At 33.9% G+C, this 27,646-nt stretch overlaps 1 protein-coding gene across 1 annotated transcript; it reads left to right on the top strand.

Annotated features, from left to right (window-relative positions):
* Window positions 1–1,926: 1,926 nt before the first annotated feature.
* Window positions 1,927–27,025, top strand: Cht5 (Chitinase 5). The gene is made up of 6 exons (XM_075292519.1): window positions 1,927–2,008; window positions 17,713–18,340; window positions 19,141–19,756; window positions 19,983–20,120; window positions 26,294–26,458; window positions 26,594–27,025. The coding sequence occupies exons 1-6, from the start codon at window positions 2,005–2,007 to the stop codon at window positions 26,744–26,746; spliced, it is 1,704 nt and encodes a 567-aa protein (XP_075148634.1). The 5' UTR covers window positions 1,927–2,004; the 3' UTR covers window positions 26,747–27,025.
* The last annotated feature ends 621 nt before the right edge of the window (window positions 27,026–27,646 follow it).

Raw genomic sequence — 27,646 nt, 5'->3', positions numbered from 1 at the left:
AAAATTGGTACATGATGCTAATATATGGCATCAAACACCCATGCAAAAATTGGTCGAAATCGGTCCATAATTATATATAGCCCCCATATAAACCGATCCCCAGATTTGACCTCCGGAGCCCCTTGGAAGAGCAAAATTTATCCAATTCGGTTGAAATTTGGTACGTGATGTTAGTATATGGTATCCAACAACCATGCAGGAATTGGTTCATATCAGTCCATAATTATATATAGCCCCCATAAAAACCGATCACCAGATTTAACCTCCGGTGCCTTTTGGAGCAGCAAAATTCATCCGATCTGGTTGAAATTTGGTACGTGGTGGTAGTATATGATATTTAACAGTCATGCCAAAAGTGGTCCATATCAGTCCATAATCGTATATAGCCCCCATATAAACCGATGCCGAGATTTGGTTTTTGGAGCCTCTTGGAGAAGCAAATTTCATCCGAGTCAGTTGAAATTTGGTACATTGTGCTAGTATATGGCCGTTAACAACCATGCATATCTAGGCCCATATCGGTCTATAGTTACGTAAGGATTAACTCATAATTTACAAAGCGATGTTAAGAAGTTTTAATATACCACAACCCAAGTAATTCGATTGTGGATGACAGTCTTTCGTAGAAGTTTCTATGCAATCCATGGTGGAGGGTACATAAGATTCGGCCTGGCTGAACTTACGGCCGTATATACTTGTTAAATTTATTTCACTCAGGAGTTGTCCACGGTCTGGCAGAAGTTTCGAGATGTCTTCAGTATCAAGACTAAAGATCAATGGAAATATTTAATAAAATAAATATATAAATATTTTAATTCATTTCGGGATATGTGGAATCCATATTTGATATCTTGAATATTTTGAAAATGCATTTTGCCATCAATCTTCCGAAATTTTGCATTTGATTGTCAAATGGTGGATAACATACAATTTTCGTCGATGAATGCCCTGCTCACCGGGTTTAAAATGGATAAATTTTATCCAATTTGACTGTAATTAAGTCAGTACCGAGAAATATGTGAACAAGATCATGTATATTGGACAAAATTATTATAATTATAAATTGCCGTTTCTAGACCAAGTTTGAAGATGAACTGAATATTTCAAATTATACCAAATAGATCATAGATTGTAGTACAATTGTACTTTTGGGAAGAGAGATGTACCAATTGTACCAACATTTACATCCCTGACAAGTCGTACTAAAGCACGCTAGCTTTACAAATGCTTCTCTTCAAAATAGACCCAATTATGTTTTTTCACGGCAATAATGATCCTTATTTGCATTCAATTCGCATACATTTGGTCTTTGGATTGTGTCCCATCAACGGCGTTCTTTGGAGCACTCCTAATGACTCACTCAATGGATGATACATTTATCAGGATAAAAATTCCAACCACAAATAAAAAGAAATACAAAACCATTCCCATATTTCTGCTTAAAAACTAACAAAGGGACAAAAAAAAAACAACAACAACCAACACGAAAGGAACCGGAAGGCATTTTATTTTGTTTTTGTTGTATTGCATTGAGGGCGCTATAACGGACAATACGACATTAATGCAACTTAACAAAGAATATTTAAAATAATGCTATAAGCCTGAACGTGTTGATATTTATCATATGTTTGAGTGTTGGTGTAGGTAGCATTTCTTAAAATGATGGGATCAAATTATGTCCGTCTGTTCTACAAATTTCATTTTGCTAAGCTTTTCATCACTTCATCCATATAGCATACAAAGTAGTTAAAAGCCTATAGGGTAGAATATCTCGTAAACGATATTTTTTCGTAATCCGTTACCGTAAACTACGCACCACCCATCTATCACCATTCCAGAGAGTGAGGGAGAAACAATGAGGCGGCAGTCAGGCTCATTTCCATAATGTTTGTATAAAAGACAGCACTTTATAACACTTTCGAGTTATTGTCAAACCAACTTTCGTGCAAAGAAGATCGTTTTTTAGTTTATTTGATCGTTGTCTTTTTTTTTGTTATTGTCAAAATGGGTAAGAAAGTCATAAAGAAATTGTTTTTAATTAGGCCGTGATTGTGAATGTGTTGTGATTAAAGAATCCAATTGAATGGAACAAGTATATGAAGAAACCTTTGAAGAAGTACAAAAACTACAATAAAAAAAATACAAAACTATATTAAGACAAGTGAAACGGGTCCAATACAAAAGCCGCATTAAAATTTTTAAAGAAACTATAAAAATGTTAAAGCAAATGTGATCCATTGCATCCACAAGTGGTTTTATTTACCGGTGTTAATGAACTTTTTTGCTCACTTTCCCATGCATGAATAAGTAGTGCATCATTAATGCAAAATGCATTAATTAGTGCTTGTTTACCAAACAAACTCAAGATATATGGCAATGGTAGTGCAATGCCCAATTGTTGTTGTAATTTTCGGAATATATATTTGTGTCTGTTATTTCTGGAATTAATTTTAATTGAATAAAGTGAAACAAATTGATGGACAGATTCTAATTAATTTGATGAGATATGACTTTTCTTATGTATTTTGATCTGCTGAATTCGAAACAATTTTTTAAAATTTTTTTTGAACAGTTTTTGAGATATCCCCTTATTTTTAGTTTTTCGCTCTTTTTCACTAAACAAATTATATCTCAAGTTCGAAATGTCCGATTATATCGTTGTTGATACTTAAATGAAAGTTCTTGAAATTACGAATAATCGTGTATAATTGGATTTGTGATAAGTTAAGTGGTTCAAAAATATTTAAAAGGCAAGTTTCAAAAAAAAAAAAAAAATAAAATAAAAATATGTTTTACAGTGGCCCTTTTACGCCGGAAAAGTACAAACCATTGAAAACATATTTTTTCTTTTCATGGTCATATAATGGGTGGTTAAAATTTCAAGGGCCGATGTTGATTTTGAATAAAACACAAACTATTTAGGAAATTATTGTAATTTTATTTTATTATGATATATTGGTATTACTCAATTACGAATGGAAAAATATATCGGCCAAATGGGCGCCGCGACCTCGGTGGCACACCTTCATCAGATGGTCCAAATTTTCGATGACGCTGAGGCATAATGGAGGTTCTATGCCGTTAATGTGCCGAATTATCTCATCCTTTAGCTCTTGAATTGTTGCTGGCTTATCGACGTACACCTTTTCTTTCAAATAACCCCAAAGAAAAAAGTCCAACGGTGTCAAATCACATGATCTTGGCGGCCAATTGACATCGCCATTACGTGAGATAACACGGCCATTGAATTTGTTCAATCCATATCAGTGTTGCCGGGTTAGGGGTTTTCCCCCCAAATTTAGGGGGTTTTTTCACGTTTAGTGGGATTTTTAGGGGTAAAATTTATTTGGGGGGTTTTTTGGGGGTAAAAAATTATTTCAGACCTTATAAAGTGGAGCAATTCTCAAGCAAATTCGGAACAATTCTAGCATAAGTTATGAGAAAAAAGATGCGGAAAGTCAACAAGAAGATCCTAAATACAAACAAGTATTCAATAGCATTATTTTCGTTATCTTTTTAAAACTCTTCTGTTGAAAGGGCATTTTTAATATTTGACAAAATTAAAAACAATCGTATTTTAACTTAGCAGCTGAAAGCTTTTTAAGAATAAGCCCGCTTTTTAAATTGATATCCATATTGTACTATTACATCCAAAGAAAAAAAAAATTCCTCAGGGATGAAATTTTAAACAAACGAAAATCTCTTTTGTTTTAAAGTATTTTCTTAAATAGCAAATTTTATTTTTTATTTACTTCAAACGAAAAAAAAATTTAGCATCAAAAGAAAACTTAGTTTTTCTAAAATTTCGTTTCTCAGGAAAGAACTCTTCTTTCAGGATATATATTTGTGTTAAATTTAATTTTTAAAGTGTATCACTACAGGATTTTTTTTCACGTAATTTTGGGACCACTTTTATATTCTGACATTTTTTGGGGGTTTTTGAAAAAAGCTTAGACCAATTTAGGGGTTTTTTCTTAAGATTTGGGGGGAAGAATCAAAAATGACCTGGCAACACTGATCCATATCTTCCAATTCGGGCTATAAAAAGTTCGTTATCATCTCACGATAGCGAACACCATTCACAGTAACTGCCTGACCGGCCTCATTTTGGAAAAAATACGGCCCGATGATGCCGCTCTTTGTGGTGCATTGGTTTTTCCAAAATCACTCTTGGATTCTCATTCGCCCAAATGCGGCAATTCTGTTTATTGACGAATCCACTGAGGTGAAAATGTGCCTCATCACTGAAGATGATTTTCTTCGAAAATTGATCATCCACTGTTGCCATTTCTTCGAACCATTTAGCACGTTGTTGGATTGTGTATCTCTGCATGGTTTAAATTGAGTAAGTCTGAAATAGAGAAATGTCAAATAAAATTCGGAAAAACTTGCCGTTTAGGTGTGGTTCACATTCAACATCGGCTCCTACAATTTAACCACCTTTTAGATGATACTTTAACGTAAGTAAGACGACCAACTAGAAGAAAAACGACCGAAAAATGACAATGTTATAAGTAATTGAATGAAAAAATCCGATGTCAAATCATGCAAATATGACCAACTCACCCACACACATTTTTGTGTGGCCGAGTGGCATTTATGTGTGGATGAGTTGCTCATATTTGCATGCTTTGACATCGGATTTGTTCACTCAATTTCTTATAACTTTGTCATTTTTCGGTCGTTGGTCTTATTACTTACGTTAGAGTATCATATATACGACCATGAAGACAAAAAAAAAATTATTTTCAATGGTTTGTACTTTTCCGGCGGAAAGGGCCCCTGTAAAACATGATTTTCTTTTTGAAAATTTGCCTTTTTAACCTATTACTTACGTTAGAGTATCATCTATATGACCATGAAGAGAAAAAAAAATAGTTTTCAATGGTTTGTACTTTTCCGGCGGAAAAGGGCCACTGTAAAACATCATTTTTTTGAAAATTTGTCCTTTTTGCATCGATGAACCACTTAACTTATCACAGATTCAATTATACATGATTATTCGTCATCTCAATACCTTTCATTTAAGTACCAACAGCGATATAATCGGACATTTTTAACTCGAGATATAATTTGTTTAGTGAAAAAAGAGCGAAATACTAAAAATAACGGTATAAATCAAAAACTGTTTCATAAAAAAATTTTCAACATTTTTTCGAATTCTGCAGATCAAAATACATAAAAAAGTTACATCTCATCAAATGTACATGTTCAGTGTAATCTAGTGTTATTATCGTGATCATTTCCGAAGACCACAATAAAATATCTAATATGAAGTGTCGCATTTCCACAATTGATTACAACGAGAATCATAAGTCGAGATTTTCGAAATAAAAAAAAGTAAATTTTCAAATAAAAAAAAAATTATAATAATTTCAATACTTTGAAAAAGACGACTTTCGACTTCTTAGATGATTGCAAAGTTCGATTTTGATTGAATTTTGACGATTATGTCATGCAAATGTTGACCGCGACTGTGCCTCAAAGGTTCCATCTGCTTAGTCCAATTTTGGCATAATTTCTGCAACATTTCGGCTGGTATTACACGAATAAATGCTTCAATGTTGTTTTCCACATGTCATGCAAGTCAATCTTCTGTATCCCACGGAGGCGTTCACCCTTCACAGTTACATTATGATTTGTATCGTTTTTGAAGAAGTACGGTTCAATGATTCCACTAGCCCATAAACCGCACCAAGCTGTGGCTTTTTGTGGATGTATTGGAAGAATTTGCAACGTTTCTGACTTATTTTAACTACAAAATCACTTGCTCATTGAATCAAAAAATGAGCTTCGTCGCTGAACATACTTTTTCGATAAAATAAAGTAACAGGTTGGATGATAAGTCCCCGGTCTAACAAAGAAAAACACATTTTTTTTTGTCAAAATTCGTTTTTATTATTCAACATAGTTCCCTTCAAGGGCGATACAATGATTATAACGACCTTCCAATTTTTTGATACCATTTTGGTAGTACTCCTTCGATTTTGCCTCAAAATAGGCCTCAGTTTCGGCGATCACCTCTTCATTGCAGCCAAATTTTTTCCCTGCGAGCATTCTTTTGAGGTCTGAGAACAAGAAAAAGTCGCTGGGGACCAGATTTGGGGAATGCGGTGGGTGGGGAAGCAATTCGAAGCCCAATTCATGAATTTTTGCCATCGTTCTCAATGACTTGTGGCACGATGCGTTGTCTTGGTGGAACAACACTTTTTTCTTCTTCATATGGGGCCGTTTTGTCGCGATTTCAACCTTCAAACGCTCCAATAACACCATATAATAGTCACTGTTGATGGTTTTTCCCTTCTCAAGATAATCGATAAAAATTATTCCATGCGCATCCCAAAAAACAGAGGCCATTACTTTGCCAGCGGACTTTTGAGTCTTTCCACTCTTCGGAGACGGTTCACCGATCGCTGTCCACTCAGCCGACTGTCGATTGGACTCAGGAGTGTAGTGATGGAACCGTGTTTCATCCATTGCCACATATCGACGGAAACTCGGGTGTATTACGAGTTAACAGCTGCAAACACCGCTCAGAATCATCAACACGTTGTTGTTTTTGGTCAAATGTGAGCTCGCGCGGCACCCATTTTGCACAGAGCTTCCGCATATCCAAATATTGATGAATGATATGACCAACACGTTCCTTTGATATCTTTAAGGCCTCTGCTATCTCGATCAACTTCATTTTACGGTCATTCAAAATCAGTTTGTGGATTTTTTTTTATGTTTTCGTCGGTAACCACCTCTTTCGGGCGTCCACTGCGTTCACCGTCCTCCGTGCTCCGTGCTCATTTCACCACGCTTGAATTTCGCATACCAATCAATTATTGTTGATTTCCCTGGGGCAGAGTCCGGAAACTGATTATCAAGTCAAGTTTTTGCTTCCACCGTATTTTTTCCCCTTCAGAAAACAGTATTTTTTCAAAACACGCAATTCCTTTTTTTCCATTTTTTTCACAATAACAAAAGTTGCTTCACAAAAGACGCTCTATCTCACAAACTAATTGACTTACAGACATCAAATGACACGAATCAGTTGAAGGTTGGTACTATATAAAAATAATATGCATTTAATACTAGCGACGCCATCTATGTGTCAGACCGGGGACTTATCAGTCAACCTGTTAGATCTTCGGCCAACTTAATTAATTGGCCGAAATTAATTGATCCAATTAATTTTTTTAAATGAAATGTCTCCAATCACGAAAATGATAGTATCAATCACAGTTGTAATTGGGAATAAGAAAATATTTCTTTTTGCGACTACGTCTACATTTCTTTCCCAGCAAACAGAACAGTAAAAAGTCTGTAAAATCCATATCAGGGGTATAAAGTAGATCCGAAAGCAAATAAAACCCCAATTTAAAGATTTTTACCCTCGTTTTTACCGTATTGTATTGTGATACAGTACTTTGCTTTGGAGAATGCAGCCATTATTCGGTCCCTCAAAGATCCAATCTAATTTTTCGATGCATTGCAACTAGGGGTTTTGTCCCGGGAACGGGATCCCGGGAATTCCCGGGAATTTGCTATTTTTTCGTTCCCGCTTTCCCGGGAATTAAGTGCGGGAATTCTCGGGATTTTTTTTTTTACGATATTTTATATATAATAAAGGGTTTTATATGGCAAATGACAGTTGAAATCTAGTTAAAGTGGAAATCTAGTTAAATCTAGTAAAAGTGGTCTTTGGAAATATAATGTGAATGACTATGGTACCAAGTAGTAGTAGTTGACTTGTGGGACATACATATTCGTAGGTTCTAGCCCAGATTCTAAGGGGCTTCCAATTGTTAAAAAGAATGTTGCTCTTCCTAATTTATGATTTTCATAAAGGGTGATACGGTCAAAATTTGGTCAAGGGAAAACGCGTGTAAATCGGTGAAATCGTTTATTTAAAAAATCAAATTAAATTTCTTTTTCAAGTTCAATTAGTATAAAATTCAGGAAAAATACTCAGTTAGGCTTTCGCTTTTCCAAATCCGAATTGCCGGGCCTCACGCTTGACACCTGCCATCAGATTTTGTACAGCCACCTTGTCCACCTTCTTCGCCGCAGAAAGCCAGTTTGCCTTGAACTGCTGCTCGTCCTTAGCAGTTTTTTTGGCCTTCTTTAGGTTCCGCTTGACAATAGCCCAGTATTTCTCAATTGGGCGGAGCTCTGGCGTGTTGGGAGGGTTCTTGTCCTTGGGAACCACCTGCACGTTGTTGGCGGCGTACCACTCCATGGCCTTTTTACCGTAATGGCAAGATGCCAAATCCGGCCAAAACAGTACGGAACAACCGTGTTTCTTCAGGAAAGGCAGCAGACGTTTATTCAAACACTCTTTCACGTAAATTTCTTGGTTGACAGTCCCGGAAGCTATGAAAATGCTGCTTTTCAAGCCACAGGTACAGATGGCTTGCCAAACCAGATATTTCTTTGCGACCTTTGAAAGTTTTATGTGTTTGAAAATATCTGCTACCTTTCCCTTCTTTTTGCCGTATAAAACTCCTGTCCCGGAAGCTGCTTGTAGTCGGCTTTGACGTAGGTTTCGTCGTCCATTACCACGCAGTCAAACTTCGTCAGCATCGTCGTGTACAGCCTCCGGGATCGCGCTTTGGCCGTCGTATTTTGTTTATCATCGCGATTTGGAGTCACTACCTTCTTGTAAGTCGATAGTCTGGCTCGTTTTTTGGCTCGATGCACGGTTGTAGACGATACACCCAGCTTATTTGCGGCATCTCGGAGAGAGAGGTTAGGGTTTCGCTTGAAACTACCAGCAACTCTCTTTGTCGTATCAGCGGCTTCCGGTTTTCGATTTCCCCTCGATCCAGACTTCCTGGCTGTCGACAAACGTTCCCCAAACACTTTAATTACATTTGTAACGGTTGATTTGGCAACTTTTAGCGATTTTGCCAGCTTTGCGTGCGAGTAGCTCGGATTTTCGCGATGCGCGAGCAAAATTGTGATACGCTGCTCTTCTTGCTTGGACGGCAGTTTGACAACTGAAGAGTGAATTCCAAAATCAAAATAGGAGCAACATTCTACACACACACACACCTTCAAAATGAGGTGTGTTCAGGTTTTTTAAATGCAAAATTGAAAGAAATACGTCAAGTTTATATTGACCAAATTTTGACCGTATCACCCTTTATATCTGTAAACCGGCATTCCGATAGACTGGTAGACTGAGAAAACCTTTATAAAGGTAAAATGTCCCGTACCTTATGTAACCCACGTTTGCAATTGCATAATTTCAAAATTTCATAATTATTGCAGGATGTTTTAATGAAATATGAAAATTCTAACTTTTATTAAGATATGTTAGTTATTTTAATTTCAAGCTAATACCTCATACACATTAGGGTCGAAATCTATTAAAAATTGATTTTAAATCCCTTATTTATAAGGCAAATGACAGTTAAAATGTACTTAAAGTGGATTTTGGAAGTGTAATGTGAATGGGGTATTAGGCGATAGTGTTTCCTTTTTGGGAATATTGATCGAATATGTGCATATAGTGACCCGGTTTTACGATTGTGAAATCGACATAAGTTTCTTTCATTTTCCAAATAGTTCTTTATTGTTCAAAAAATCCCTCTATACTAATAGTGTGCTTCCGAAAGCTATACCCAAAGAGACTGTCTTAACCATTGTAAAAAAATTTTGTATTACAAAATAGTTCGTATTTTAGTATGATTTATGGCTGATGTATGTTAAGAGATCAACAGAATATATATTGTTAGTCGTCCAGGTAGCGCCTTATAACCATAGCTTTAGGCGATTTCTAATTTATTCAAATATCTAAATCCTGCTTTGATGTGGCATACCCACATCAAAGCAGGTTTCCCTTTGACTGGGATCCCGGGAAACTCGAAAAAAATTCCCGCTTTCCCGGGAATGGAAAAAGTCCGGGAAAAAACCCTAATTGCAACCAGTGCCTCTGAGTTAGAAAGATGTTTAAAAAATAACTTCAAGTATTCAAAATATTCATTCTCCAATTTAGTGGGAGACTAATATTAGGAAAATAATTTTAATTGGCAACATCAATAGAAATGAATTGGAAATTATTTTTATCTTTGCTTAAACTATTAAATGCTTCATAGGAAATTTCAGGAAAATTCTATGCAAAATTAGAAAAAGCAAAACAATGGAATTGTTGATATCAGTAATTACACTCTATGTAGAAATTTATGTTGGAAAACGTATATGGTCTCATTCGAAGTTAATTGCTAAAATTTATGTACGCTGAATCAGATAATGCATTTGTTTTATCTTCAATACTTCAAGTTTATACGATTTCAAATTATTCATTTACGTAAAAAAATTAAAATATCCAAAATTAAATTCTTTGTAAAAGATAATTTTAATTTGATAAAAATTATTTCGACCTGTAAAGTATTACAAGTTCGTGTCGGAAGATTTGTTTTTTTTTATTTAGTTGTAATAATAAACTTACAAATAAAGTTCATTCACTTATCCACCCCAAACAATTGTGTTTAGTCCAATGATTGGTGAAGAAATCATTTAAATGCCAATGAGTTGGCTTTGACGTTGCCAAAAGCGGAAAGGAATCATGCGACAAACACAAAATTAAAATACCCAAAATAAAATAAAATAAAAAATTGATATGTGTTCAGAATACACAATGCATACACGTTGGATCAATTGATTAACCGTAGACATAATTTTATTTAACATTTTCAAATTGTCACTTTGTTGTTTAAATATTTGGTTGGCTTGAATTCTTACATTGCGATGGTGCTGCAGTGCATATTCTTTCAATCAATTTCTTTTTGATTGTGTTAACATACTATATTTATATCCCTCTAGTGTTGGAAGTATCCATCCACAAAATGAATTTGATTCATTGTCAATGACTTTAAAGACTTTCATCTTTTAGTATGCAAAGTAATATGGAATGTTCCAATACTTACTGAACTGCCACGAAGTAATCTATAAGGAACCATTTGAGTTGATTGTCGTTAAGCTTCCTAAATATTTTCCCGTTATTCTAGGGAGTGCAGATGGATAAAATATCCAGCAAAAACTAAGTAACCACATCTCATTACAATTTGCATTACCAGTAGTAAAACTGTCAAACATTTTTTAGGTAAAGAAGTAATCTATAAATTAACTGCAATATTTAATTTTTGGGTTAAAGATAAAAAAACAAAGAATATGCTATTATTTATTTTCAGGATTTTGTATATTTGGGTTAAAGTTTTTGTGAAATTTTTTGCGTTGAAGTATTTGTTATAACTTAGATTGTTTTACACCCACATTTATTTGTACATGAAAACTTTTGTTGATATATCGCAAAAAAATTTATAAATGCGATCTATCCCAGCAAAAACTCCTATTACCAGGTATGAGTACAAGTATGCCTGCGCCAAATTGGTAACAACTTCCTCGTGCATATATCAGTAGTAATACTTTTACATGGGCATGACATTGGAGGAAAGTACTTCCGTGCAAGCATACCAGAAGTCGAAAAATAAGTACTTCTTCGCAAGCATACCAGCTCTCCAAAACTAATATCTTTACCATAACGATACCCAAAAAGTGCGAACTCACCCCTGTTGTTTTGTAATCCAACACACTATACCACGCTCCACGACATGGATCTATTTAATGATGTTATTTTGTAATATAAATTATGTACTATACAACTTTAGAAAACAAAGGTATATTTTATTGGCAATTTTTTCTGAAATGTAATTTGGCATTACTCGCTACTATTAACGGTACCCACTGTAGAGCCGAACCCGGACCTCAAGATATGATTTTGATTACCGGTATTAATAGAAAGAATCACTTTTTGCCTACACAGGTAAGTTATTATTTTTAAATCCCAGGTAATACTGCAAGTAGTAACTTTTTGATTACCGGTATTACTGAAAGAATCACTAGTGCTTACCCAGTTTTTGCTGGGATGTCCTACTTGTACATTTATAGAGCCTAGATTTAAGGGCAGGTAAGATAAATATATTACCTGTGTAGACTAAAAGTCATTCCTTTTATCATTACCAGTAATCAAAATCATACTATTCTCTGTATTAACCAAGTTTTAGCCACCACGGTTGCCACATCTGGTAGAATTCTACCAAAAATAGTAGATTTTTTACTGTTTGGTAGATTTGTAGAATTCTTGAAGTTTTGGTAGAATTTTGACAAAATTTTCTATAGAAATAAAATTTTAACAAAATTTTCTATAGAAATAAAATTTTGACAAAATTTTCTATAGAAATATAATTTTGACAAAATTTTCTATAGGAATAAAATTTTGACAAAATTTTCAATAGGAATAAAATTTTGACAAAATTTTCTATAGAAATAAAATTTTAACAACCTTTTCTATAGAAATAAAATTTTGACAAAATTTTCTATAGAAATAAAATTTTGACAACATTTTCTATAGAAATTAAATTGTGATACAATTTTTTTCCAAAACAAACAATTTATTTTGTTTTTTTTTCTTATATAAGGAATGGTCAACAGCCCAATGAAATTTCTTTATTTTAACTACTACATGAACTACTACAAGAACTTACTACTTGCAGTAGTACCGGGGATTTAAAAATAATATATTACACTGAAAAAAAAAGCATGCCCGGGTCCAAAGATTTTGTCTTTACTTTAAAAATTTTGGTATTGATTGCGAGCCAAAGTCGCGGAGAATACAAGTAAGGATAATTTTATGACACAATTCTCTTTCAAATTTGGGTTTTGTGTACTTGTTCCCAGGAAGCAAATTTTAGTATTTCGTTTTTTCAGCTTTTTTTCGTAGTATGCTATTAAAGTCCTTTAAAAATGAGTTAACGACAACTTTATTTCCCTAATTAAGACTCGACTTTCAGTAGAAATTATGCTATGTTTCAAGTAAAAACGTCTTTAAAATAAAGTGTTGAAAAACATGTCCTATATTTGAACGATTTTTTGCTTTGTAGTCAAGATGCAGAAAGGCAACAAATTTAAAGACAATTTAATTAAATTTAAAGAATTTTTCTGAATTATTAAAGTCAAATTGACCTTAGCCCAAAAATTTTTTCTTTCATGTTATGATACCCATTTTTAAGTGAAATCACTTAATTATAAGGACAATACGACTTCAGTGAAAAGTTTATCGACTTTTGGACAAGGAAAAACACTTTATATTAGAGAAATGCGTCTTCTACGCTAAGCAAAATTTATATTCGTACTTTAAAGACATGAAATCTTTGACCTCACGACAATATTTTTTTCAGTGTACCTGTGTAGACTAAAAGTCATTCCTTTTATCATTACCAGTAATAAAAATCATACTATTCTCGGTATTAACCAAATTTTAACCACCACGGTTGCAACATCTGGTAGAATTCTACCAAAAATAGTAGATTTTTTACTGTTTGGTAGATTGGTAGAATTCTTGAAGTTTTGGTCAAATTTTGACAAAATTTTCTATAGAAATAAAATTTAAACAAAATGTTCTATAAAAATAAAATTTAGATAAAATTTTCTATAGAAATAAAATTTAGACAAAATTTTCTATAGAAATATAATTTGGACACAATTTTCTATAGAAATGAAATTTTGACAAAATTTTCTATAGAAACTAAATTGTGAGGAATGGTCAATAGCCATCCAATTTATACAAAATTTTCTATAGGAATAAAATTTAGACAAAATTTTCTATAAAAATAAAATTTAGACAAATTGTTCTATAGAAATAAAATTTTGACAAAATATTCTATAGAAAAAAATTTTGACAAAGTTTTCTATAGAAATATAATTTTGACACAATTTTCTATAGAAATGAAATTTTGACAAAATTTTCTATAGAAACTAAATTGTGATAAAATTTTTTCCAAAACAAACAATTTTTTTTATATAAGGAATGGTCAATAGCCATCCAATTTATACAAAATTTTCTATAAAAATAGAATTTAGACAAAATTTTCTATAGGAATAAAATTTAGACAAAATTTTCTATAAAAATAAAATTTAGACAAATTGTTCTATAGAAATAAAATTTTGACAAAATATTCTATAGAAAAAAATTTTGACAAAGTTTTCTATAGAAATATAATTTTGACACAATTTTCTATAGAAATGAAATTTTGACAAAATTTTTTATAGAAATTAATTTGTGATAAAATTTTTTTCCAAAACAACCAATTTATTTTGTTTTTTTTTTATAAGGAATGGTCAACACCCCAATGAAATTTCTAACTACGATATGTCTCAAAAATTTTATGAAATAAACGTGGGTATAAATTTCAATGACCGTATAATAAGTTCCATAAATTTACGCATAAAGTAGTTCATTTTCCAACAAAAAAAACTTATTTCTGTCTATGCAAGCTACAAAATACAACGCCATCAAAGATATTTTAATATTTGTATTATTGAAATACATCGAAAAAAATGCAAAAATAAAAGTCGTCTTAGTTTTCTCTTAAATTGTATTTTTGATATAAAATATATATTCTTTTATAACATAAAAAATCTTTCATGTTTCAACGTAATATTGTATGTATCGTTTTGGAACAATGCCAAATAGTAAAGTGTGTGTTTGGATTTTTATTTAAATTTATAGGAATTATCAATTTTTATATGAACATACATTAGATACATAGGTATATTCGTTGTCAGTGTATACATTCATATTAATAATGTACACATAGATATAGGTGCCAAAATCCACCTAAATAAATTTATCAAACACGTTTTAAAATTTTTATTAAATTTAACATTTCGATTCAATTGATTAATTTTCGATATTATAATTGCGTTAAAAATAGATTCGGTCAGAAGTATCTCATACACAGAAAAAAATGTTTTCTGATTCAATCACGAAATTCATTTTTCTAATAAATTTTTTATTTGAAATTGCATTACAAAAATGATAATATCAATCACAGAATTAAATAAAAACAAGTAAGGAAAGTCTAAAGTCGGGTGGGGCCGACTATATTATACCCTGCACCTCTTTGTAGATCTAAATTGTCGATACCATATAACATCCCTCAAATGTGTTGGGGGCTATATATAAAGGTTTGTCCCAAATACATACATTCAAATATCACTCGATCTGGACAGAATGCACTAGGGTGGAACACAATGTTAGTAAAAAAAAAATATGGGAAACCGTTAAATCTGAAGCAATTTTAAGAAAACTTATTTATGATTTATCGCTCGATATATATGTATTAGAAGTTTAGGAAAATTAGAGTAATTTTTGCAACTTTTCGACTAAGCAGTGCCGATTTAACAAGGAAAATGTTGGTATTTTGGCCATTTTTGTCGAAATCAGAAAAAAATATATATGGGAGCTATATCTAAATCTGAACCGATTTCAATCAAATTTGGCACACATGACTGTATTACTAATTGTACTCCTAGTGCAAAATTTCAACCAAATTGGGCCAAAACTCTGGCTTCTGGGGCCATATAAGTCCATATCGGGCGAAAAATATATATGGAAGCTATATCTAAATCTGAACCGATTTCAATCAAATTTGGCACACATGACAATACTACCAATTGTACTCCTTGTGCAAAATTTCAAGCTAATCGGGATAAAACTCTGGCTTCTGGGACCATATAAGTCCATATCGGGCGAAAGATATATATGGGAGCTATATCTAAATCTGAATCGATTTCAACCAAATTTGGCACGTATAGCTACAATGCTAAATCTACTCCCTGTGCAAAATTTCAACCAAATTGGGCCAAAACTCTGGCTTTTAGGACCATATTAGTCCATATCGGGCGAAAGATATATGTGGGAGTTATATCTAAATTTGAACCGATTTCAATCAAATTTTGCACACTTGACTATACGACTAAATGTTATGTTTGTACAAAATTTCAAGCAAATCGGTATAAAACTCTGGCTGCTGGATCCATATTAGTGGATATCGGGCGAAAGATATATATGGGAGCTATATCTAAATCTGAACCGATTTCTTCCAAAATCAATAGGGTTCTAATCTGACCCAAATTAGGAACATGTGCCAAATTTGAAGGCGATTGGACTTAAATTGCGACCTAGACTTTGATCACAAAAATGTGTTCACAGACAGACGGACGGACGGACAGACGGACAGACAGACAGACGGACATGTTTATATCGACTCAGGGACCAACCCTGAGCATTATTGCCAAAGACACCATGTGTCTAACTCGTCTCCTTCTGGGTGTTACAAACATATGCACTAACTTATAATACCAATTTTAAGGCCCATATCATGTTCATAATGGCTAGTTAGACATGGTTGTTAACGGCCATATACTACCACAATGTACCAAATTTCAACTGACTCGGCTGAAATTTGCTCCTCCAAGAGGCTCCAAAACAAAATCTCGGGATCGGTTTATATGGGGGCTATATACGATTATGGACTGATATGGACCACTTTTGGCATGGCTGTTAAATATCATATACTACCACCACGTACCAAATTTCAACCAGATCGGATGAATTTTGCTTCTCCAAAAGGCACCGGAGGTCAAATCTGGAGATCGGTTTATATGGGGCTATATATAATTATGGACCGATTTCGATCAATTTTTGCATGGGTGTTTGAGGCCATATATTAACACCACGTACCAAATTTCAACTGAATCAAATGAATTTTGGTCTTCCAAGAGGCTCCGGAGGTCAAATCTGGCAATCGGTTTATATGGGGGCTATATATAATTATGGACCGATGTGGACCATTTTTTGCATGGTCATTAGATACCATATACTAACACCATGTACCAGCCGGATCGGATGAAATTTGCTTCTCTTAGAGGCTCCGGAGATCAAATCGGGGGATTGGTTTATATGGGGGCTATATATAATTATTGGCCGATGTGGACCAAATTTCAGCAGGATCTGAAGAAATTTGCTTCTCTTAGAGGCTCCGAAAGCCAAATTTGGGGGTCAGTTTATATGGGGGCTATACGTAAAAGTGGACCGATATGGCCCATTTGCAATACCATCCGACCTACATCGATAACAACTACTTGTGCCAAGTTTCAAGTCGATAGCTTGTTTCGTTCGGAAGTTAGCGTGATTTCAAAAGACGGGCATGCTCAGATCGACTCAGAATTTCACCACGACCCAGAATATATATACATTATGGGGTCTTCGAACAATATTTCGATGTGTTACAAACGGAATGACAAAGTTAATATACCCACCATCCTATGGTGGGGGGTATAAAAATAGACTTGATAACGATTTTTCAACACTTTTAACCAATTTTTTACAAATTTAAATTCAATTAAAAATTTATTGTTTCAATTATTTATTGCATTTTTATTTATTTGTAATTACTTCACCTTTTGATAAAAAAAAATTCTTAGTAAATTTTTTTAAGAGTTCATGTGATTTATCTCGTATATGGTATATTTTCTTAAGATTTAATGAATAATGGTTAAACCCATAGTATTTTCGTCGCCCTTCCGACCTTTGCACTATTCTACGATTTTTGTGTTTCCCGTGCCCGTTCATCCGTTAAACATAGAATCAGACAGCACTCATTGATACTATACCAATATACCCGTACATATTTAACCTAACCTAGAGGAAGATGTTTAATTTTGAACTTCTGAATATAGAGTATTCCGCACAGAAAAAAATTTAAAATCTACAGATCGGTTTATATACGAGCTATATATTTTTGCAAGATTTTTAGAAGACAAAAATTCAAAAAAAAACAATACACTTGATAAACATTTTATTTCTTTCTCTTACAGCCAAAAGCCTGATATTACCACTACTTCTATTGGTGGGAATTTCATTGTCCTCTCGGTCAGTGGAAGCCTCCGAACAACCAGCTCGCATTGTCTGCTATTTCAGCAATTGGGCTGTTTATCGACCAGGCTTGGGACGTTATGGCATCGAAGATATACCCGCTGAAATGTGTACCCATTTGGTTTATTCCTTCATTGGAGTCGATGACAAATCATGGCAAGTGGTGATCATTGATCCAGAAATTGATGTGGAACAAAATGGTTTCCGTAATTTTACACAATTGCGTCATACGCATCCGAATCTAAAGCTACAGATTGCCGTTGGTGGTTGGGCTGAAGGTGGTTCGAAATATTCACGAATGGTAGCTGTACGAGAAAATCGTTTGAGATTCATACGCAGCGTTGTGGACTTTATGAAGAAATATGATTTTGATGGCTTCGATTTGGATTGGGAATATCCTGGCGCTACCGATCGTGGTGGTACCTTTGGTGATAAGGATAAATTTTTGTATTTTGTTCAAGAGCTGCGTAGAGCCTTTGATAGAGAAGGTAGAGGATGGGAAATAACTATGGCTGTACCAGTGGCCAAATTCCGTTTGCAGGAAGGTTATCATGTGCCAGAGTTGTGCGAGTAAGTTAATCATAAATAAAAAAAAATTAACACAAACGATTTTTTTTCTAAAATTTCTTTATGTGTAATTAAGGCAATGAAGTCTATGTAGGCCTTCATTCAAGTATACATTAACTTAAAAATTCCTTAAAAGAGACACAGATATTTTGTTTAAGTAAAATTTTTATTTTTCGTGTACGCCAAGTATGATGACCTCAAACATGTTTCAAGAGCATAATGTTACTTTCCACAGGTATCATGTTTGTTGCAACCATATTATTTTTTTGGATATTATGTATCCGATTTCGGCAAACATATATATTTTTGGTGAGCAAATAATATTATTGTGACAAAAATTATACATGTTTCCCGTAAAAAAAATAACAATATCCTATTGAAATATGCTTGAAGAGCATAATGTTATTTTTAAGGAGAACTTGTAACATGTTTGTCCCAACCATGTTATTGTCTCGGAAAATTTCTATGTGATATCGGTAAGCATGTATATGTTTGGCTAGAACATAATATTATTGTGGCTTTCCAGTGTAAAATTAACATTATGCCATTGAAATATTTTTGAAGAGCATAATGTTACTTTTTCACAAGGAAAATGAAAACTGTTTGTCGCAACCATATTATTTTTTCGAAAAATGTCTATGTGTTTCAGCAAGCATTTGGAGAGAAAAAATATTATTGCCACAAAAACAATGCACCCATGAAAAAGTAAAATTATGCTCTTGCAACATGTTTGAGGTGACCATATTCCTTGGTTGCATGTAAATATTAGAGTATATTGAAGAACATTTTTATTTTATTTGCAGAGCTTTGGATGCCATCCATGCCATGACCTATGATTTACGTGGCAACTGGGCTGGATTTGCAGATGTCCATAGTCCTTTGTATAAACGTAAACATGACCAGTATGCCTATGAAAAATTAAATGTCAACGATGGCTTAGCCTTGTGGGAAGAAATGGGTTGTCCTGCTAATAAATTGGTCGTTGGTGTACCCTTCTATGGTCGAACCTTCACGCTAAGCAGTTCCAATAAAAACTACAATATGGGCACCTACATCAATAAAGAGGCTGGAGGTGGTGCTCCTGGTCCCTTTACCAATGCCAGTGGCTTCTTGGCCTATTATGAAATATGCCCTGAGGTCAAGGATAAATCAAATGGCTGGACTGTTGAATGGGATGATGAAGGTATGGTTCCCTATACATACCGTGACACCCAATGGGTTGGCTATGAAAATGAGGCATCAGTACAAATTAAAATGGATTGGATAAAGAAGAAGGGCTATGCAGGTGCTATGACATGGGCCATTGATATGGATGACTTCCATGGTTTGTGTGGTCGTCCCAATGCCTTGATGCATATATTGTATACGAATATGAAAAATTACCGGGTGCCGGAACCAACACGCGAAACAACACCTAGGGTAAGTTGTATTTCATTGCATGGTGAAATTATGTGGTGTGATTTGATGATGATCATAATCACGATAATGCTGATACGACTCAAGGCATTATAACCAAGGGAAAACAGGTGCCAAATAAATTTATTTTCTTATATCTTTGTTGTACTCTTGTCTTGTGTCTGATGAAGATTCTCGTTCATGATAATACTTATTGGCAATGTTTTCTTCATTTTGTTTTGTCTTGCAGCCAGAATGGGCCAAACCACCAGCAACCTCACCTAATCCCGACGAGGGCAGTCTACTACCCCCAGCAGTAACAACAACAAAGCGTCCACAACCCGTGACAACAAAACCAAAACCTACTGCAGTAACAACAACCACTAAGGTAAGACAGATTGAGGACATAAAAAAAAAACTGCGCAAGATGTGTGACCACTCACAAAAAATCACGAGTATTGTCAGACAAAAGGGAAAACATCGAATATTAGATAATAAATCAATTAGTCACAGTTTAATGGGTTTATTGATTAGGTCAGGATATGATATGCATTGATAGTTCGTCTACTGATCTGAAGATCAAATTATAGATCTACACGCTGAGAAGAAACATGGTGGTATTCACGATCATGTTCGAAGAGCAAAATAATATGATTTGAGTTATTTTTGTGGTGTACATGGCTACCACACCTTCTACCTTCTCACCGCACTACATGTTCTCCCAGTGAATATAGTGCTAATAAAAATAATATGGTTTTCATCTGAGATGATATGGTATTGATTAAAATAAAATTTTATGATCTGTAAGAAAAAGTTTTTTGCAGTTTTGCACAAAAAAATATATAACCAAAAATTTTTAAAATTTAAAATAAAACAAAAACTCAATTAAAAATTTAATTGGATACAATAAAGTTTTTAATTGGGACAGAATCATACTAATTGTATCATTTATTTTTTTAATTGGAACAATTAATTTTTTAATTGACTTTGGTGATTGATACCATAATTTCTGTAATTCAAGACATTTCAATTAAAAATTAATTAGTTCAATTAATAATTGAAGACAAAATAGGGTTTTTTCCGTGAAGAATGTTGTCACCATGAAAAATTCTATTATTTTTATGAAAAACTTGATTCGTCGTCGACGTCATTTCGTACCCTCCGTCTATTCTAAGCAACAACTAGTTTGGTTGGTTAGATTTAAGTGGAAGCCCGATTTATTTCAGGCTCACATAGACTATTCAATTCATCATGATACCATATTAACTAAACTCATCTATTACATATAGGCACTTCTAAATAGGTTAATAACAGGTTGGCTGATAAGTCCCCGGTCTAACAAAGAAAAACTAATTTTTGTTTTGTCAAAATTCGTTTTTGTTATTCAACATAGTTCCCTTCAAGAGCGATACAACGATTATAACGACCTTCCAATTTTTTGATACCATTTTGGTAGTACTCCTTCGGTTTTGCCTCAAAATAGGCCTCAGTTTCGGCGATCACCTCTTCATTGCAGCCAAAATTTTTCCCTGCGAGCATCCTTTTGAGGTCTGAGAACAAGAAAAAGTCGCTGGGGCCAGATCTGGAGAATACGGTGGGTGGGGAAGCAATTCGAAGCCCAAATCATGAATTTTTGCCATTGTTCTCAATGACTTGTGGCACGGTGCGTTGTCTTGGTGGAACAACACTTTTTTCTTCTTCATATGGGGCCATTTTGCCGCGATTTCGACCTTCAAACGCTCTAATAACGCCATATAATATACGGTCAAAATTTGGTCAAGGGAAAACGCGTGTAAATCGGTGGAATCGTTTATTTAAAAAATCAAATTAAATTTCTTTTTCAAGTTCAATTACTATAAAATTCAGGAAAAATATTCAGTTAGGCTTTCGCTTTTCCAAATACGAATTGCCGGGCCCCACGCTTGACACCTGCCATCAGATTTTGTACAGCCACCTTGTCCACCTTCTTCGCCGCAGAAAGCCTGTTTGCCTTGAACTGCTGCTCGTCCATAGCAGTTTTTTTGGTCTTCTTTAGGTTCCGCTTGACAATAGCCCAGTATTTCTCAATTGGGTGGAGCTCTGGCGTGTTGGGAGGGTTCTTGTCCTTGGGAACCACCTGCACGTTGTTGGCGGCGTACCACTCCATGGCCTTTTTACCGTAATGGCAAGATGCCAAATCCGGCCAAAACAGTACAACACGAACAACCGTGTTTCTTCAGGAAAGGCAGCAGACGTTTATTCAAACACTCTTTCACGTAAATTTCTTGGCTGACTGTCCCGGAAGCTATGAAAATGCTGCCAAACCAGATATTTCTTTGCGAACTTTGACAGTTTTATGTGTTTGAAAATATCTGCTACCTTTCCCCTTCCTTTTGCCGTATAAAACTCCTGTCCCGGAAGCTGCTTGGACGTAGGTTTCGTCGTCCATTACCACGCAGTCAAACTTCGTCAGCATCGTCGTGTACAGCCTCCGGGATCGCGCTTTGGCCGTCGTATTTTGTTTATCATCGCGATTTGGAGTCACTACCTTCTTGTAAGTCGATAGTCCGGCTCGTTTTTTGGCTCGATGCACGGTTGTAGACGATACACCCAGCTTATTTGCGGCATCTCGGAGAGAGAGGTTAGGGTTTCGCTTGAAACTACCGGCAACTCTCTTTGTCGTCTCAGCGGCTTCCGGTTTTAGATTTCCCCCCGATCCAGACTTCCTGGCTGTCGACGAACGTTACCCAAACACTTTAATTACATTTGTAATGGTTGATTTGGCAACTTTTAGCGATTTTGCCAGCTTTGCGTTCGAGTAGCTCGGATTTTCGCGATGCGCGAGCAAAATGGTGATACGCTGCTCTTCTTGCTTGGACGGCATTTTGACAACTGAAGAGTGAATTCCAAAATCAAAATAGGAGCAGGTTTTTTAAATGCAAAATTGAAAGAAATACGTCAAGTTTATATTGACCAAATTTTGACCGTATCACCCTTTAATAGTCACTGTTGATGGTTTTTCCCTTCTCAAGATAATCGATAAAATTTATTCCATGCGCATCCCAAAAAACAGAGGCTATTACTTTGCCAGTGGACTTTTGAGTCTTTCCACGCTTCGGAGACTGTTCATCAAATATTGATGAATGATATGACCAACACGTTCCTTTGATATCTTTAAGGCCTCTGTTATCTCGATCAACTTCATTTTACGGTCATTCAAAATCATTTTGTGGATTTTTTTTGATGTTTTCGTCGGTAACCACCTCTTTCGGGCGTTCACTGCGTTCACCGTCCTCCGAGCTCATTTCACCACGCTTGAATTTTGCATACCAATCAATTATTGTTGATTTCCCTGGGGCAGAGTCCGGAAACTCATTATCAAGCCAAGTTTGTGCTTCCACCGTATTTTTTCCCTTTAGAAAACAGTATTTTATCAAAGCACGAAATTCCTTTTTTCCATTTTTCTCACAATAACAAAAGTTGCTTCACAAAAGACGCTCTATCTCACAAACTAATTGACTTACAGACGTCAAATTTTGACACGAATCATTTGAAGGTTGGCACTATATAAAAATAATATGCATTTAATACTAGCGACGCCATCTATGTGTCAGACCGGGGACTTATCAGCCAACCTGTTATATCTGCTAGTCGATGTTTTTTAAAAGTATAAATATAATTGTATATTTTTGGACTTCATAATATATAAAGAGTTTATATATGTTTCATTACACAGAAAAAATGTCACCATAATATTTCTAATTAAAAAGTTGATTAAAGTTGAAGATTTTTTCAATTAATAAATTAATTGATAGAATTAATCAAGATAGAAATATTAAGTTAATTAAGACAATGATTGAAAATGTTAAAATTTTTAATTAAAACAAGTATATACGGCCGTAAGTTCGGCCAGGCCGAAGCTTATATACCCTCCATCATGGATTGCGTAGAAACTTCTTCTAATCACTTCCATCCACAATCGAATTACTTAAGTTGCGGTAACGCTTACCGATGGCAAGGTATCTTATAACCTCCTAACACCATCTTCTAAATTGTATGTAAGTCCATACGTGGTATATATTAAATCAAAAAAGATCGATCCAATACGTATATAATTCAGTTTGACAAAGTAGTCATACAATTTTGACAAAATTTTCTACAGAAATAAAATTTTAACAAAATTTTCTATAGAAATAAAATTTTCACAAAATTTTCTATAGAAAGAAAAATTTTCACAAAATTTTCTATAGAAAGAAAATTTTGACAAAAATGTCTACAGAAATAAAATTTTAACAAAATTTTCTATAGAAATAAACTTTTGACAAAATTTTCTATAGAAATAAAATCTTGGTAGATTATTTTTGGCTCGAGCGGCAACCATGTTATGAACCAAATAAAATTTTAACAAAATTGTCTCTAGAAATAAAATGTTGACAAAATTTTCTATAGAAATAAAATTTGTACAAAATTTTCTATAGAAATAAAATTTGTACAACATTTTCTTTAGAAATAAAATTTTTAGATAGATTATTTTTGGCTCTAGTGGCAACCATTATTATGAACCGATATGAATCAATTTTTGTGTGATTGGACCAATTTTGGTATGGTTGTTAGCGACCATATACTAACACCACGTTCCTAATTTGAACCGGATCGGATGAATTTTGCTCCTCCAAGAGGCTCCGGAGGTCAAATCTGGAGAACGTTTTATATGTGCGCTATATATAATTATGGACCGATGTGGACCAATTTTTGCACGGTTGCTAGAGACCATATACCAATACCATGTACCAAATTTTAGCCGGATCGGATGAAATTTGCTTCTCTTCGAGGCTTCGCAAGCCAAATCTGGAGATCGGTTTATATGGGGGCTATATATAATTATGGACCCATGTGGACCAATTTTTGCATGATTGTTAGAGACCATATACCAACACCATGTACCAAATTTCAGCCGGATCGGATGAAATATGCTTCTCTTAGAGGCTCCACAAGCCAAATCTGGGGATCGGTTTATATGGGGGCTATATATAATTATGGACCGATGTGGACCAATTTTTGCATGATTGTAAGAGACCATATACCAACATCATGTACCAAATTTCAGCCGGATCGGATGAAATTTGCTTCTCTTTGAGGCTCCGCAAGCCAAATCTGGGGATCGGTTTATATGGGGGCTATATATAATTAAGGACCGATATGGACCAATTTTTGCATGGTTGTTACAGACCATATACCAACACCATGTACCAAATTTCAGCCGGATCGGATGAAATATGCTTCTGTTAGAGGCTCCACATGCCAAATCTGAGGGTCCCTTTATATGGGGGCTATACGTAAAAGTGGACCGATATGGCCCATTTTTAATACCATCCGACCTACATCGATAACAACTACTTGTGCCTAGTTTCAAGTCAATAGCTTGTTTCGTTCGGAAGTTAGCGTGATTTCAACAGACGGACGGACGGACATGCTTAGATCGACTCAGAATTTCACCACGACCCAGAATATATATACTTTATGGGGTCTTAGAGCAATATTTCGATGTGTTACAAACGGAATGACAAAGTTAATATACCCCCATCCTATGATGGAGGGTATAAAAATTATTAAAAAAGTGATGGTCATTTTTTTAACTCTTATTTCAAACAACCGATTGTTAATCAAACTAAAAAGTCAATTCAAGTAATTGAAAATAATTAAGTTTTTTAATTAAAATGTCAATTGAGTTTTGCAATCAACATCAATTAAATTTTTTATTGAATCAATTAAAAATGAAATTTGTTAATGAATTCAATACATTTTTTGATTTTTAAAAGGGTTTTTTATGCCCAAATAAAACTGTGATTGATACTATCATTTTCGTGATTGAAGACATTTCAATTAAAAATTAATTGGATCAATTAATTTCGTGATTGTGTCCGAACATTTTTTTTTTGTGTGTTGAATGTTTACACAAATTTTATCGACAACATAGAGAAACAATTTTGATATTTTAATCCATATTTCATATGCATTAAATAATTAATTGTTTTAAGACATACTCTATTTCTTCTTTTATTTCTAAAATAAAAAAAAAAACATAGCACTAAACGTTCTCTCCATTTCTGCTTTAGAAATGGATAACATAAAAAATTTTACAAAGCCAGATAACTTTTGAAAAGGGTTTGGATTTAAAGGTTTTATTTACCTTTCCAAAATGAATCTGTTCGATATTCCCAGTACATACATATTTGTAATTCACATTTCAATTAATTTTGATCCGTAATGAATTCTTACGGTACAGTCACACTTGGTAGATATTTGACAGAATTCAAAAAAAAAAAATCATCCCCGCAACCAACCCAGCAAACATTTTTATCTCATTTTGTATACATAACATCGCCTATTGTATACAGTGTTTTCCAAAAACGGTAACCAGCTATTTCGAAAATGCTCCTGGCAAAAAGTTTGGCACTCATATGAATAGTCAGGCTTGTGGAGATTTTTGGAAAAAGGAAAATAAATATGTTTTAATAATGAATAATTTAATTATATTGACAAATTCAACTTTAATTTTTTTTATTCTATTTATGTTTGCAGAAACCCATGAAAGCTACGAAAAAACCGGCTACTACTACTACTACTGCACCCGTACCAGAGCCAGAAGTAGTACATCCAGACCCAGAGGTTATGGTGGTTCAACCAGATTTGAGTCACATCGATTGTACACATAAAGATTATGTGCCACATCAGGATTGTAGAAAGGTATGATTAAATTGAGTATATCTAAAAATGTTTTAGTACACTGTAAAAAACAAAACTTATTTTAAAAGTGTCGACTGTGATTGTTTTAGTGCAAAAATCATTCAAAAAATAATTCATTTCATATTTCAATTTCAGTATTATCGTTGCGTGCATGGTAAACCTGTGGAATTTGAATGTAAAGAAGGTACGGCCTTCCACACTGTGTCAAATGTCTGCGATTGGATTGAGAATAGTGATCGCTACTATTGTACTCGTTTGAAGGACAAACGTATGGGCAATGAAGCCTAAACGATTTGTCGTCATTTTCTAGACCTACTCAAACATTTAACACCAAGAAAAACACTCGCAAAAACACGTACACATAAACACACACTCACACAAATATACAATAATTTAAAATACACTCCCACTTGTATTGCATTTGTATTGTGATTCTGATAGAATCAACTAACTAAACAAAACAATATACCAAACTATTACTTTTAAATGAATTAAATTTTAAGAATATTTCTATACGGTATTTCGAAATTTAAGATAATAAATCATATCTATACTACGATAAATAAATATATTTTATTTCTTGCAAGCGCAATGATGGCATTTCGTAGATCTGTACTGCACTCTTGGGTTTAGACTACAAGGGAAACGGAAGCAGTGAAATAATTTTTCCTCAATAATGATATTTCTCGATTAATGCCAAGCCACATATGGACCATTTTACGGGACGGATATACAATGCGCTATATTTTGTACACAATTTGAAAAAGTCCAGTTAAAAACTTTCGCATTCGAGATCTTTTGAAATGAGTGTTCTCCTAGCGATTTTTTATTAGCGACCACCATTTAAAGACAATGGTAATTACCGTGTTATATCCACGGTTGCTATTGCAAATTCCTATAGACAATTTTGTCGAAATTTTATTCCTATAAAAAGTTTTGTCAAGATTTTAATTCCATAGTATATATTGTCAAAATTTTATTTGTATAGAAAATTTTGTCAAATATAAAAATTTTTGTTAAAATTTTATTTCTAATATAGAAAATTTGTCAAAATTTTATTTCTATAGATAATTTGTCAAAATTCTGTTTCTAAAAAAAATTGTGAAAATTGTATTTCTATATTTTATATTTTGTCAAAATTTTATTTCTATAGAAAATATTGTTAAAGTTTTATTTGTATAGAACATG

Source organism: Haematobia irritans, chromosome 1 (genome assembly GCF_050003625.1).
Source record: "Haematobia irritans isolate KBUSLIRL chromosome 1, ASM5000362v1, whole genome shotgun sequence".
Classification (NCBI taxonomy): Eukaryota; Metazoa; Arthropoda; class Insecta; order Diptera; family Muscidae; genus Haematobia; species Haematobia irritans.
Note: the sequence above shows the minus strand (reverse complement) of the source record. Positions and strands in the feature narration are given on the sequence as shown.